Genomic DNA, 15554 nt, shown 5'->3' with positions numbered 1-15554 from the left:
TGTGCTTATATATAGAAGCACTTCTTCGAACTCTTAAAGAGTTGAGAAAAGAGCAAGTCTCGCACCGTCGTCGCTCGGCTTCGGATTCGGTCAATTGATATGATTGATTTAACATGCCCCTTTGCACCTGTTGGGACTCAACTTTATTGGCTATAAATAGAGAGGCTTAGCCTCATTTTCCACCATCGAATTTAAAAATCTCTCCCCTCTATCTTCTATCTTCTGCATTCTGCATTATTTTTTAAAAGTAAAAACGTAAGCATTTTGTGGCTTGGGAGACTAAAATCCTAATGATTTTCTACTCCCGTTTTGGAGATTAAAATCTTCGGATTTTCTATTCCAGTTTGAGATTAAAGTCTTTGTGACTTTCTACTCAATTCGAGATTAAAATCCTTGTGATTTTCTGCTCGGTTCTTTGTATTCAGTTTGAAGATATAAAAACTTCACCGAGATACTAATTCTGTGTGTGTCAATTTTTTTTACAGAAAAATAACAACAACTACGGAACAACAAAATGGTTATGTTAGGACGATTACTGTTGCAATTGCTACTGCGTCTTCAAGTCACACAACGCCTGCACCGGCGATGGCATCTGCATAAAAGCCCCGAAAATTTTCCGACGTGGACTTCAAGCACTAGCAGCAGAAAATATTCTTCTACCTGAGCACACTCAGTTCGCAGTGCTTTATCAGCGAGGATGTTCCAGTCTTGGGAGAAGAAGCTTCGGCTAATGAGCGGTTTGTGGTCACGGAGGCATGGAAGCATTCTGACTTCTTGTGCAAAAATTATATATTGAGTTGTCTGGAAGATGGCTTGTATAACGTTTACAGTGTCATGAAAAATTCAAAAGAATTGTGGAACACTCTTGAAAAGAAGTACAAAACGGAAGATATTGGACTTAAGAAGTTTGTTGCCGTAAAGTTCTTGGACTTTAAAATGGTTGACAGTAAGTGTGTCATAACTCAAATTCAACAACTGCAAGTCATCGTTCATGACCTCCTTGCCGAAGGTATAAATTGAATCAATATTTTTATTAAAGATATTGATTATATTATTAATTCTAAATTTATGATTGTAGGTATGATCAAAAATGAAGAGTTTCAAGTTGCGACATTTATTGAAAAGTTGCCTCCAATGTGGAAGGAATTTAAAAACTACTTGAAACATAAGCGCAAGGAGGTGAAGTTGGAAGACCTTATTGTTCACCTAAGGATTGAAGAGGACAACAAGGCTGCAGAAACGAAGTCTCGTGGAAATTCAACAATAATGGGTGCAAATATTATTGAGGAAGCTTCAACGAGCAAAAAGAGAAAGAAGTCGTCTGGACCAAAGAATTACCTGAGCAAAAAGAAGTTCAAAGGTAATTGCCACAATTGTGGAAAGGTTGGACACAAGGCTGCTGACTGCCGTGTACCAAAGAAGGACAAAAAGAAAAGCCAAGCAAACATGATTGAGAAAAATGATGAAATAGACGTTTTATGTACCATGCTTTCTGAATGCAACCTAGTCAGAAATCCTAGAGAATAGTGGATTGAATACGGAATACATAACCTATTCGCTTTGATTTAAAAATAACCTTTGTCCACATATTTTGTTAAAAATGCCCTCACCGTAAAAAATATGGCCCATTCATGCCCTGAAAACTAACGACCCTATTTTGATTAAGAAAAAGTCTTATTACTTATTATGTGTCGATTTTCTATTGGCTTAAATTAAAACCTTACCCCACATCCACTTATTAGCCCATCCCATGATCCAAAACATCATACCGACTTATGACCCGCTTTTTAAAATGTCCTAACCTCACCTCTCAACCTCTCATCTTCCATCACTGCCCTCCCACTCCACATTTTCTCTAATCAGCCTCCTCCATAGCTAAAGTACAATTACTCATCATTGCCAACAGAGGACTACCATCGGCTTGAACTTTCAAATCTTCACCCTTCAACACCCATGGATTTTCCTCTCCCACTTTGATTTTTCGACCTTAATTTAATTTTTAAATTAATATTTTTTTATAAAATTAATTTTCTAAGTGAAATATGGTATTCTTTGAAATTAAATTAATGGTTCATTTTAAGATTTTATGATTTAATAAGTTATTTTGCTGTCAAAAATTATATTTGTTGTGCCACCATGTCACTTTTTGGAGTTAATTGAAATCATATGGAAAAATTAGCTTCACGATTCGTCTACTGTGATTTGGTTGAAAAATAATGTGCAGTGATTAAGTTGGAAAAGAAGAACAGGAAAAGGGATAGGATACCAAATAATAAATTAATAGAAAGAAGAAATAAGAAATTTTGACAAATAAAACATAAATAACGATTGGATCATGAGTCGGGTATGGAATCAGGTATTTGAGGGGCTAAAAAGGGTTTACCGGGTTGGAACGCTTAAGATAGGTCGTGGGTGGGTTATTTAAGAATTGAATTTAGGTTATAATGAGATTTTTAATTTTGACCAATAAGAAATTGCCATGTCATATATAATAAAATATTTTTTTATTATTCTGCAAAGGTCCATCAGAAATAAGAGCTTGAATGAACCGGATTTTTAACGATGACGGCAGTTTTAACAAAATAGGTGGACGAGGGGTATTTTTAAATCAAAGTGAATAGGTTAGGGACAGTTTTGACCATTTTCGGTTTGCAAACTAATAGTAATGACTCATTCTTATTTAAGCTAAAGATAAACTTTAGGTGATTTACCTTACCATTTAATGGCCTTCAAATTATTCATAATGAGCCATAACATCAACTGATCAACTTCAATATGTTTTAAATGGCACCCAATAAAAGTTAAGACAATGTACATAAAAGTCAATTATGTATGAATTTGTTCCTTAGATTTTTAGTCTACTCAAGTCAAGTACCCATCGTGGGAAAAGGCTTTTGGACAAACGCAAATAAAAATATGGTACTGAGACCATTTCACATGCAATGTTTATCACACGTTTCAACTTCAACTAAGGTTCATTTTGTGAAGTTATGCGACTCGTAGAAGTATATTGAGTGGATACCTAGTATTAGGGGTGTATATAGGACGGGTTGGTTCGAATTTTTCAATTACCAAATCAAATTAATGGTGTCAAATTTTTAAATTTATAAACCAAACCAAACCAATAAAGTCGGGTTTTTCATTCTCGATTTTTCTCGTGTTTTTGTTTTTTTCGGATTTTCGAGTTTTTTTCCGGTAAAGTCTTAATAGCACAAAATATGTACCTATGCTCCAAATATTTATTTTAGTCCTAGTAGGGTACAACTATATAATGTATTTTTCAAGAAAATAAAATAATAATATGAGATGGGTCATAACATTGTACTGAAATATTCAATAACATAAATAATAATCGCACAAAAAAAATATTACTAATTAATGCACCATAATAAAAATTAACATAATCTAAAAATACTATCTAGGTCGTGCTAAAATAAGTACAACTAATAAGTACTATTAATTACACAACTAAGCATAAAAAAGATAAACTAGGTTATACATTTTCATTATAAATCAATGCAAAACTAAAAAACAGATATCCAACACTATTATCATTCCTAGTGTTAAATTAAATTTCCTTCATTAGCATTAGTATTGATTTAAACTTTATTTGACTTACTAATTTTTTGGGCTATAAAATTTATTGGACCGAATATTAAGTCCAAACTTTAAATAATATTTTTAAAGATAAAACTGTGAACAAGTTTAAGAAATATTTATAAATTATATTACAATAAATATTTATATGCATAAAATATTTTTTTAAAATTGTATAAATGCAATGTCAGGTTGGTTTGGTTTCGGTTTGACTTTTTTTAGTTAAAACCAAACCAAATCAATTATGGTTGGATTTTTTTTTCCAACACCAAACCAAATCAAACCAAACCATAATCGGGGGTTTTTTCTCGATTTGACTCGGATTATCGAGTTGGTGCGCTTTATCAATTTTCTTTGTACACCCCTACCTAGTATGTACGGTGTAACAAACAAACAATCATCTTATAACTTTTCTGCAGGAACATCACCATTTTTGCCCTCGAAGCAGTGAAAGATGAAGGTTTTATCTTTTAAACTTTATAACAAAAACAAAATAATCGGTGCAATTCCACAAAGTGGGGTTGCGGAGGGTAAATTGTACGCAGGTCTTACCCCAACCTTTGTGAAGGTAGAGAGTATGTTTCCAATAGGCCCGGTCTCAAAGAAAAATTAAAAGAGGTAGAAACAACAAATAGTAATAACAACAAGATAAAGAGATAAGGTGATAAATAATCAAAGCAAAAGAAACAACATATAGCAAAAGAAATCTACGGATAGAAAGCTACGAAAATACGAGACTAATATTAATGATACAAGCATGAAAAGTAGACATGCATCCCTATCTACTAACTTTCTTCCCTAATTCTCGTCTTCCACCCACGCCTATCAAGGGTAATGTCCATCTCTCCCTCAATACTTCTTAGGCCTACCTCTACCTCTTCTCAACCCACCGTAGCTAATATGTCTCACCCATTCACCGAGGCATCGTTGTAGCTTGGAAGAAAACATAATGTTCCTGAATAGGTGGAACTAATAATAACCGTCCCACTAATATGAATTTAGTCACACAATATACACTTGAATCCAAATGTACAATATGGATAGATGAATGGACGGAGCTAGGGGGCTGAAGCGGACTGAAAAGTTACATTGTAGTCGTAAGGTTAAAACCTATATATATATATATATATATATATATATATATATATATATATATATATATATATATATATATATATATATATATATATGTTTGACTAAAAATCTGCTTCCGTCATATTAATAAATCATATGACGGGTTACTGGTAAAGTTGTTATCATGTGATTTCCTTTTCTTATTTTTTTTTTTTGGATTGGTAACTAGTAGGTTAGAAGGATTAACTTGATGAAGCTACTCATGCAAATTACTATTTACGCAATACTTATCACAATCAAATTATTGAACAAGTATCCCACTTTTGTGGTCTGCTTTAAATTCTTTGTCTAGTGACTTTCATTTCACTGAAAGAACCACCTAATTATATTTATAGGATCTTCTCATGGGATTCTACTGAAAAAATCTCGCTACTTAAAGAGCCAAAAAAATAGCAAACAAAACATATAAGCACTAGAAAGTAAAAGGTATCACAAAAGGGAGGGGGGCTCTCCATTTTCTTTCCCAATTCTCTTTCTCTTGTAGAAAAATAAATTTGACAAAAATGTCTAAACAAACATACAGAATATGCTGTTTTCAGAGGAAGTTCAAGATGAAAGAAGCTGAGCCACCTAATGAGATCAAGGATTTGTTTGACAGATACTCAGAAAATGGTATTATGACTGCAGAACATTTATACCAATTCTTGAAAGATGTGCAGAGTGAAGATAAAGTTACAAAAGAAGAAGCTGAATTTATATTAGAATCTGCACTTAAACTTGTTCATGAGCATCTTAATATTGTTTTTCATAGAAAAGGTCTCAATCTTGATGGCTTTTTTCGGTATCTCTTCAGTGATGCTAATGCTTCTCTCTCCCCACACAAAAAGGTAAAGAATTACTACTATAATAGTTATTCTTTTTGCACAAAGCCAAAAAAAAAAGACTTTCATTTGGTGATGTAAGTGCTCCTTAACTTGATTATATATTTTATTGCTTTGTTGACTATTACTAGTACTAAATCATCTAATATAAAAGAAGATAAGATTTATTTTCTACTTATCTTTATTTGCAGTTTTAATTATTTTGGTCAAATCTTTCTTTTAGATGCAATCACGGTTTCCTGTCTTGTAGATGAAAGAGTAGTAAATAACTGTTTCAGATCAGTACAGAAGAAAGAGCAGTAAATCAGTAAAGGGAAAAGTAATAAGAAGGTGGTTATCAAATCTAAAATCCTATTATGAACTCCATATACTTGATATAACTATCTACAAGTGTATTTTATAATCACCTTTTGCAAGGCAACTAACCTTTATTTTGTAGCCAAACAACGTAGCTTTGACCGCATCTAGTAACTATGGTCTTCGCAGAGGCGGATCCAGAATTTAAAAGGGTTCAACTTTTAAGATTTTTAACATTGAAACCATTATATTTTTAAAGTTATGGGTTCAATTGAACCCGCATCTACCACATTGCATCCGCCCCTGACTATGGAAGTTGTGAAGCACCAAAATATTGAACAAGATCAAAAGAACAAGGTTTGCCAAGAGAAATTCAATCAGCTGATTTTTCATATTCTTCCTTCTGCCAAAAGGAGAGTATATTCAGTCTCCGTCTTTAAGCTTATAATCTGATACTTTTTAGCTTTTCGCTTCCCAATTTCTTTGAAGCTCAGAAGCTTAGCTTTTTATATCATTATGATGTCTATCAATAATTCTACTTTCTTGCATTGCAGGTGCACCATGACATGACTGCTCCTTTGTCTCACTATTTCATTTACACCAGTCACAATACCTATCTCACCGGAAATCAACTCAATAGTGACTGCAGCGATGTGCCTATAATAAAGGCGTTGCAGCGAGGTGTCCGAGTTATTGAATTAGACATGTGGCCGAATTCCTCGAAAGACAATGTGGATATCCTTCATGGAGGGTAATGCTTTACTTCCTCTTACTGCAAACTTAAAGGCGGAGTGTACATTATTTTTCGCATATATATGCTCAAAAAGTTTTCATTGTTCAACTATCTTTAAAAGAAGAGTCGTTAGATGAGATGGTCACACAATTCAATATGTTATCAGAGCATATAAAGGTCTTGAGTTTAAGTCTCACTGTCATCCATTACAAAAAAGAATTTCTCATTTGCTCTGCCATGGAGAAAAAAAATCAGATTCACATGTGAGGAGACGTGTTGAAGATACAATTAAAAGTGTGCTTTATCTAAAAGCTTAAGAGGGTCACACGGTTCAACATGTTTCACTCAATAGTATCTAAGGACTAGCCCTGATACCCTTTTTTCTTTTTCCAATTCCATCTTTTAGCGAAACGTTTTGATAATGCAGGACACTAACACCTCCAGTGGAACTTATCCAATGTTTGAAATCAATAAAGGAACATGCTTTTGTGGCATCTGAATATCCTGTAATTTTAACTCTAGAAGACCACCTCACTCCTAATCTTCAGGCAAAAGTAGCTGAGGTAAGCTTATGCCTACTACAAAGCACCAAGATCATGTCTCATGCTTCTAAGTTTTAATGTCGGTTTAAGTTTAACCATTTTTAAGTTCATCTCTAGATGGTCACTCAAATATTTGGAGATATGCTGTTCACCTGTGGGGCAGAATGCTTGTCAGAATTCCCTTCTCCAGAATCGTTGAAGGGGCGGGTTATCATCTCAACTAAACCACCAAAAGAATATCTTGAAACTAAGAAACCAGATGAGAAAGATAATGGTTCTCAGAAGGGGAAGAAATCATTAGAGGAGAAAGCATGGGGAGCTGAAATTTCCGATCTTACACAAAAACTGATAGCTTTATATGAGGTGATCTTCATAGAAATACTAAAGAAAATCATTGTTTTGATCTTGACCAAAACTGAGCACTTGGACACTTTCCTATTTAGACTAAATTATACCACTTTGCAGAACAAAGAAAATGGAGAATGTCAAGACGAGGAAGCTGATTCTCATCATGAGAACCCCAATATACAGCAGAATACAGCTCCTGAGTATAAACACTTGATTGCCATTCAAGGAGCAAAATCAAAAGGTCCAACAAGTGAATGGCTAACCATAGATCCTATTAAGGTGAAACGCATTAGCTTGAATGAAGAAAAGCTCACAAATGTTGCCCTCAAACATGGGAAAGAGTTAATCAGGTGAACGCAAAATCAAAAGTTCTGTTCTTTTGTCAACCTTGTGTCTACGTGTACATGAATGTCTATGATATGCTATGCTTACTTACACAAAGACAATATTAGATCTCCCGTTGACTATACTTGGTATTTCAGAATTTTGGTGACCTAATTCTGCTTTACTTTTGAAAATTTAGTTGGACCAGAAACTACTGAAGCCTTTGGTGTGCATGTTGTTGTTTGTTCAAGAAAACAGTTCATTGTTTTTCTTTCTCAGAGCTGACTAATTAATCTGTCTTTCAACATCTTGCACTGTTGAATTTCTACATTAAGGTTTACTCAGAGAAACTTGCTAAGAGTATATCCAAAAGGTATACGAGTCGACTCTTCCAATTACAATCCACTAATAGGATGGATGCATGGAGCTCAGATGGTTGCATTTAACATGCAGGTTCCTAAGAATTTCTTTGCAATTACTTTTTCGTTGTATCGTTGTTAAGTGTAATAATACAATTGTCTTCTTGCACCAGGGAAATGGGAGGCCTTTGTGGTTAATGCAAGGGATGTTCCGAGCAAATGGTGGCTGTGGTTATGTCAAAAAACCAGAACTTCTCTTAAAAGACGGTCCAAATAATGAGGTCCATGATCCTAAACGGCTCTTATCAGTGAAAACCACCCTGAAGGTGGAAGAACAGTTCATCTTTTATTCGAGATATGTGAATTCTCTGCATTTATTAGAGTATATGTAATAAAACTTAGCATGGTTTAATTTTCAGGTGAAGATATACATGGGAAGAGGTTGGCATTTGGACTTTAAACGTACACACTTTGATATATATTCTCCACCAGACTTCTATGTCAAGGTTGGCCTAATATATTTTCATTCCAACTTTAAAGTTTGCATTTGATTTTTTGTTTATGACAGATTCGTTTCTTTTTAATGTAGATTGGTATTGCTGGAGTCCCTGCAGATTCAAGAGTTAAGAAAACCAGGCCAATAGAGGATAACTGGGTACCAACATGGAATGATGAATTTGAGTTCTCATTGACAGTTCCAGAGATTGCATTGCTTCGTGTAGAAGTCCATGAGTATGATATGTCAGAGATCGATGATTTTGGTGGACAAACTTGCATTCCTGTTTCAGAGCTCAGAACAGGAATACGAGCAGTACCTCTTTACAATGAAAAGGGAGAGAAATATCCTTCTGTTAAACTACTTATGCGCTTCGAATTTGTAAAATAATGTTTCACGTGTATACTAGAAAATTGCATCTTTCATTGTATATCCAAGATATGTACTGGATTTTATAAATCATTTATCAGATAAATCATCTCCTAAAGTTGGAGTTCTTTAAGTGCAAAGTTCAACTGTTTTGTCCTACCATTCTTGCTATGGACAAGCGAGGCTTGCTCAGTTGGGAGGGCGCCTTCATTTCCAAAGATTGTTAGAGGTAAGGGTAACCACTGATGATCTCCTAGAAATAGGGGATAAAGGAACCATTCAAGTTATGCACTTGAAATTCCAAAATATTTGCATTTCATGAGATTAACTAACAGTTAAGGACAGCTCGGTGCACAAGGCATCCCGTGTACACGCAGGGTCCAAGGGAGGGCCGCACCCTAAGAGTGTGATGTAGACAGCCTACCCTAATGCATTAGTTAATGGTTCACTTGTAAAAATGTGTTAATAGATCTGGAGCACCAGCAATCTTGTGTTATTAAGCAAAAAGAAGACAAAAACAAAATGAGGAACACTTCAATTCACATAGTCTAAGTTTCAACTGCTTAATCAATATACAATATCTCAGAAAGATAATACACACCATCATGGACAATTATATCAACTTTCCTTCCCCACAACTTTAAGCAATACAAGCAATTGAAGTAAGTAATATGACACACCTCCTATGGTAGCATATTGTAACTTTTCAGGGCCTTCTACTGCTGGAAAATCGCTATCAGAAGCACGAGTAAATCCACCAACTAACCATGCCAAATTCCTGTATTCTCCCTTATGTAACTTTGAAATAGCCATCAAAGACCTATACATACAGCCATAAAGTTCAGACTTGTCCAATATATATCTGAAACTAATGCACATTGGCAGAACTTCTAGGTTTATGTAGTAGAACAATTGAGCATACTTAAATTATACTGCAAACAGAAATAGAGTACATGTCAATCAATTAACTATGCAACAACAACAACAAACTCAGTGTGGTCCCATAGGGGGTCTGGATAGGGTAGTGTGTACGCAAATCTTACCCCTACCTTGTGAAGGCAGGAGGTTGTTTTCGATAGACCCTCGGCTCAAGCAACCAATTAACTATGCCTCAATTATTAATCGATTATTCATCAATTACTAATAGGGATGGCAATGGGGCGGTGCGGATTTGAACTTATGCGGGACGGGGCGGTTTGATGTTTTAAAAAAAAATATTCTTGCGGGTTGCGGGTCTTCATTCTCAAACATCGATTTATTACCTGTAATGTATTCTGTCGGACACATATGATCACAACAATTGACATAAAGAAAGCAGGGATGATAAAAATATGGAATAATTGCTTCTTAATAATATGAGACGGCAAAAGAAAATAACAAACTACTCGGTATTATAGCTTTTTCCTTCTTTATCTTTTCAAATTGCTTTATTCGTTCTCAAAATAATTAAAGTATATTAGACAAACAGAAATGTCTAGCATGAAAATTCAACAAGTATCATTCTTCTTGTATTTTAATTTAAATACACGGCATTAAATTTGTAATAAACATTTTCTTTTGACTTCAACACCACCCATGAAATAAAAAAATTATTTTGTTTATAATGTGTGACGGCAGTGGCTCACTATAGATTAAGCAATCTTTTTCAGCCCATAAACAGCTGCAATTATTAAGCAAAATCACCTAGGTTAGACATAAAAAATTCCAGCCAAAAGAAAGGAAGCTAAGCGGGGCGGGGCGGATGAACGCGGGTGTGAGTGCGGGGCGGATAGATGCGGGTGGAAATACTATGCAGGGCGGTGAGTGGGACGGGGCGGGTTGAAATTTTGCGGGTTAATACAAAACCCGTCCCGCACCGCACCGTCCGCACCGCTTGCCATCCCTTTACTAATCGACTATCGGCCTGCATGTATAGGTGATTTTTTTTTTCGAAAAAGGGGAATATACAGCATTGATTCTGAATCAACAAACATTAAATGGTGAATTCCTCTATGTCGATCCAGCCTAAACAATCTCCTGCTAACTAAACTGCAAAAAATGCACACCCCTGATATGCAACTCATTATTTATGCTGTACATTCAAATATGGTAAATCAATAAGTCACAGGTTCGAGCCGTGGAAGCAGCCATTAATACTTGCATTAGGTAGACTATCTACATCACATCACTTTGGGTCCGGTCCTTTTCCTGGACCTTGGGTGAACGCGAGATACTTTGTGCACCGGACTACCATATTCAAATAAGGTAAACTTTCAAAAATCCAAATTGGAAGAAGCTAAATTACATTACGGCCACAGGCTTATTCAGAACATAAATGCAGGTGTATCCACTTCCTTGAACGCCTATTATAGTATGTCTATAAAATTTAAAAAGAATAGTATAAGCACTGTATTCAAGAGATGTAAGCACTGTATTTAATCCCAGGTCCGATTCGGGTTATGGGCCTATAAATTGATGAATAAAAGCAAGGGGAAAGTACGGAAATAGCCGAAATTTGCTCAAACTTACCAACAATTAGCCGGCGAGCATTGATTACCAAAAATAGCCACAAAAAATTGCAAAATTTAAATAGCTGCCTGTAATCTTTCGATTGTTAAAAGTCTTATTTGGTTAATCCTGAACTTCCTTCAAGGTTCTCTTTTTTATGTCATCTTTCTTGTTTGTTTAATCTCGAAGAATTTCAGAAACTAAAATTGCCCATACTTTGATTTTTACACAAAGATAACGTAGAAATTGCATGTTCCTCTCTTTCCTTAGCATTGCAAAAGGTGGTTAACAAGGTCGTTTTTCCCTTTGCTTGCTTAATCATCTAGTTTGTATCACAAATTTAAACTCTACAGGATATTATTGTTTGAGTTCAAGTACTTCCATACACTAATAGTGAAAGTCACCTAAAAATAGTAAAAATAATTATTTTTCAATGGGTTTGATTGAAATTCGTTAAAAACATATAGATGAGGTAATATACAAAATTTGAGGAAGATTGAAGATGATTTAGACTCGTTTGGAGTCAAATTTGTAGTTAAAATCGAGTTTAAATTTTTTTTTTGTGACACATGTATCTCACACACATGTATACATGGATGCACATGAGATACATATTTGATACATATGGATACATAAGAGGATACACATCTCATTTTTTTCCATGTTCATCTTTCACTTTGATTTTGGCTCAATTTTCAATTCAAACTACCTCAAATCTCTATCAAATCGTCCAAAAATCAAGATTCAAACTCCTTGAGATGTACCCAATTTATTCCAACAACATTCACTCGAAACATCAGAATTACGCTAGCAGTTTACTACTGAAACCCAACTAAGTATAAACATAAAGGAATTGGAAAAATACGCTAGCAAATGACTACTAACACCTCACACCTAACACAATTATAAACACAACGGAAATGAAAAAATACGCTAGCAGTTGAATATAAAAAAATTCATAACTTAAATAAGCTAGGCAACACAATGGAGTTAGGCTTTTTCTTCACTAGGTTGTACCTCAATTCTTCCTCTTAGGATTCCTCACTCAACGTTCTATCTAATTTACTTTAAAAAGTGACACATTAAAACAATTTGATGTACGAAATTGGAAGAAGAGTTGCTGCTTTCAAGCGTGAACAAGATCTAGGATTCGGACTAGGAATTGCTATTTTATCCGATGCAGTTAGCTCTATTCCCTTACCTGAGGGGGGAAACCCTCTTATCTTAGGGTGGAGCTAGGTCAAATCCATTTTTGGATCACTTTTTTCGGGTTAATATAACCTCCTCAGTAAGCTAGACTATCTATCAACACAAAGAAAGAAGAGTTACAGGTAAAATATGGCTCTTCCAATGCCCATAGAGGCAAAGCACTTAACAAGCACTTAAAATCCTCTAGAAACCTTATTTTGGAATAGGCTCTGGCTGTGGGATTTGGTTCCACACCCCGTTTTTTGCACAGAAGCCTTTTTAGTTTTAATATTTATCATAAAAGAAAGATGATGTCATCTATGATTTTATTTTGTCTAACTGAAATTGATATTTAAGAGTTAACCATCAACTTGGTTAGTTTTTATTACTGTTAAGATCGACTAGAATTAAACAAGACGAATAAGAGCTTAAATACAACATAAAATAAAACAAAACAAAACAAAAAACAAAAAATTAATGAAAAGAAACGATTACAGAGTATAGGATTAACATCATCAATATACAAAAAGGAAAAACTTACGGTCACCGAAATGCTAAGAATCAATTGGCTAATATTAGTAGTATCAGGCAATTATTAGTAATATTTTATCAATCGGCTAATATTGATAATATTGTTGCTCTAAAAGGACAAACTTGGTAGTTTCCCTTAAAGCAATAGCTTGACAAATCGATTTTATCTTCTCTACTATGACAGTGTAAAATTGTAAAACAAAGTTTACACAACCAAATTACCTAAAATATAACTACATGTAACTTGGTGAAAAGAACTTTACTACTATAAAAATTCAAGTTAAATCGTGATTAATGACAGATACTGACCTGAGTCCTTCTCCACAAGCCACAAGGACCTTAGCATTATCCTTATCAGGAATTTGCTGTTCAACTTGCTTAACAAAATCATCGTTAATCATTGTAAAATTCTGGCCAGTCCAAGCCCCAATATAACCAAAATGAACCCATTTCTTCAACAGAGTAATGGGGCTATTATCCATGTCCTTTAAAAAAAGTGGCACGTGTACCGAACCCGAAACACTTGCTTTAGCTCTTTCCCATTCTGGTCTAATGTCAAGTAAAATATAACCTTCAGTTTCAATGGCTGTACCTGCTTCTTTTGGTAATATAGGACGTACTTTACCTGACTGTATTAGTTGTTGTCCGTTGACGGAAACTGCATTAATTCTCAGAATTGTTGAGCGTTGAGAGGCAGTAGAAAAAGATGGAATTTGGAGCTGTTTGTTGTACTTTAAAATGGAGGATTGTAGTTGAATTAATGCCATCTTTTTTTCGCTTCCTTTCTTTTACAATACACAGTCTGCACCTTATCGTGAAAGAACTTGTTTTGGACTTACCTTATCATGTTTTGATTTCTCTTTTTTCCTTCTTAAATTCTTTCATTTAATAAAAAGAAGACTCAGAATAATAGCCTGGTTGACCGAGAAGTAAAAATCACCTTGTTTTGAATAGTATTTTTTTTTTCAAAAGTACTTTTGTCACTTATTTTGAAAAGTATTTTTTTTCGAAAGCATTTTTGTGACTAATTAATTTAATAAGCATTTTTGAGTAATAATTAGTGTTTGATAAGTTTTTAAAAATCGCCTCTAAGTTTATTTTTTTCAAAAGTGCTTTTCAAAAAAGTGCTTTTGGAAATAAATTATTTTTTTCTGCTTTTACTCGAAAATATATTTTTTTTTTCTAAAAGTTTGACCGAATACTTTAACTTTAAAAAAAAAAAATTAAAAAAAAAAAAATACTTTTAGCTTGGTCAAACAAACTATAAATAACTTTGAGTTTAGGAGGGCCCGCATATATACTTCCGCCCCGTTACATTGCGTATTTTTATTGTAAAGAGTACAAGATGCGATTCGAAAAGTACAAGTGAACGACTAAAAACACATAAATAATCCTCTTAATCTTTTTTTTTAATAAAAAACTAGCAACCCTCCCTTAATTATTATTTTGGAATTGGCAATGTAAAAATTAATAATTTAGATATTGTAATATAAGCATTATTTCTGATAGGATGGCTAGTCTGATGTGAATATACCCAGTATAATTTATTGCATTTTACTTTCTAAAAAAAAATATTTGTTGCGGAGGAAGAAGAAGATATAATGTCACGATCCAAATTAGGATCATGACCGGCACTTAGGAGCAAGTGCCCCTAAGTAAGCCTCATCGATATTTTATAGAAAAATGGACAAATTTTTTTCTATTTTTGGACTATCCAAAAAAAATTCATGTCTCAAAATCAACAACCAAATATCCTAATATAAATCCAACCAACAATAGCTTTATCAATTACCACAACAAGTCTCAACTATTAATAATTCACACACTAACAGCCAGAAATACTAATTTATCTCCAAATTCGATAAGAAAGTGCAATACTCATCATAAGTCTATAATAACGAAAGAATACTCATGACACTAAAAGAATGACTATGGAGCGACTCTAAGAGTTCAAAGAAAAGGCGATAACAATAAATAAACTCTTCGGCCACACGAACAAGTGCGGGGCTCACCAGGAACTATCAACTCGTGTACTCTAATCAACGAAATTCTCGCTTGCGTCAACTGCTGTCTCTGAAAAAATAGCGGGGAGTGAGTCGCTAGCTCAGTAAGTAATAACACTTAACCACAACCGTTTTTAATTGGGAACAAGTCAGAAAATATGCCTCTATAATAATAATCAGAAACTATCATAAAAATAAAATTCCCTCTCAAAAATGATAAATATAATCAGTCTATTCATGTACTTCCTGTAACCGAAATTAATTTAACAAATCGTTAATAACTCGGTAAATACCGTGTCATAGAAATTCTTTATATTTGGGAGAT

General features: G+C 34.2%; 3 protein-coding genes across 4 annotated transcripts; 2 read left to right on the top strand and 1 right to left on the bottom strand.

Annotated features, from left to right (window-relative positions):
- The first annotated feature begins 834 nt into the window (after positions 1 to 834).
- LOC142178261 (uncharacterized) lies at positions 835 to 1527 on the top strand. The gene is made up of 2 exons (XM_075247591.1): positions 835 to 1009; positions 1079 to 1527. The coding sequence occupies exons 1-2, from the start codon at positions 835 to 837 to the stop codon at positions 1525 to 1527; spliced, it is 624 nt and encodes a 207-aa protein (XP_075103692.1).
- A 3508-nt stretch (positions 1528 to 5035) lies between these two features.
- LOC107759044 (phosphoinositide phospholipase C 2) lies at positions 5036 to 9160 on the top strand. The gene is made up of 9 exons (XM_016576910.2): positions 5036 to 5558; positions 6404 to 6600; positions 7010 to 7145; positions 7242 to 7487; positions 7590 to 7822; positions 8132 to 8249; positions 8329 to 8481; positions 8575 to 8661; positions 8745 to 9160. The coding sequence occupies exons 1-9, from the start codon at positions 5235 to 5237 to the stop codon at positions 9039 to 9041; spliced, it is 1791 nt and encodes a 596-aa protein (XP_016432396.1). The 5' UTR covers positions 5036 to 5234; the 3' UTR covers positions 9042 to 9160.
- Positions 9161 to 9543: 383 nt separating this feature from the next.
- On the bottom strand, positions 9544 to 14092 carry LOC107759045 (rhodanese-like domain-containing protein 10). Of its 2 annotated transcripts, XM_016576912.2 has the most exons (3): positions 13852 to 14092; positions 13536 to 13770; positions 9544 to 9840 (listed from the first exon to the last, which is right to left on the bottom strand). In XM_016576912.2, exons 1-3 carry the CDS (start codon positions 13991 to 13993, stop codon positions 9639 to 9641), a joined length of 579 nt encoding a protein of 192 aa, XP_016432398.1. In that variant the 5' UTR covers positions 13994 to 14092; the 3' UTR covers positions 9544 to 9638. The 2 variants fall into 2 exon arrangements, with proteins under 2 accessions (XP_016432398.1, XP_016432397.1); XM_016576911.2 differs by having other exon boundaries at positions 13536 to 14091.
- Positions 14093 to 15554: the final 1462 nt, after the last annotated feature.

Source organism: Nicotiana tabacum, chromosome 24 (assembly GCF_000715075.1).
Source record: "Nicotiana tabacum cultivar K326 chromosome 24, ASM71507v2, whole genome shotgun sequence".
Taxonomy (NCBI): domain Eukaryota; kingdom Viridiplantae; phylum Streptophyta; class Magnoliopsida; order Solanales; family Solanaceae; genus Nicotiana; species Nicotiana tabacum.
The sequence above is the reverse complement of the archived record's forward strand: the minus strand, read 5'-3'. Positions and strand labels throughout refer to the sequence as shown.

Coding starts and splice junctions, on each gene's coding strand:
- LOC142178261 (XM_075247591.1), top strand. CDS start 835: ATGAAAAATTCAAAAGAATTGTGGAACACTCTTGAAAAGAAGTACAAA. Junction 1,010..1,078: donor TCATGACCTCCTTGCCGAAG/GTATAAATTGAA, acceptor TTATGATTGTAG/GTATGATCAAAAATGAAGAG.
- LOC107759045 (XM_016576911.2), bottom strand. CDS start 13,993: ATGGCATTAATTCAACTACAATCCTCCATTTTAAAGTACAACAAACAG. Junction 9,841..13,535: donor GCTTGTGGAGAAGGACTCAG/GTCAGTATCTGT, acceptor CTGTATGTATAG/GTCTTTGATGGCTATTTCAA.
- LOC107759044 (XM_016576910.2), top strand. CDS start 5,235: ATGTCTAAACAAACATACAGAATATGCTGTTTTCAGAGGAAGTTCAAG. Junction 6,601..7,009: donor GTGGATATCCTTCATGGAGG/GTAATGCTTTAC, acceptor TTGATAATGCAG/GACACTAACACCTCCAGTGG. Junction 7,823..8,131: donor CATGGGAAAGAGTTAATCAG/GTGAACGCAAAA, acceptor TTCTACATTAAG/GTTTACTCAGAGAAACTTGC.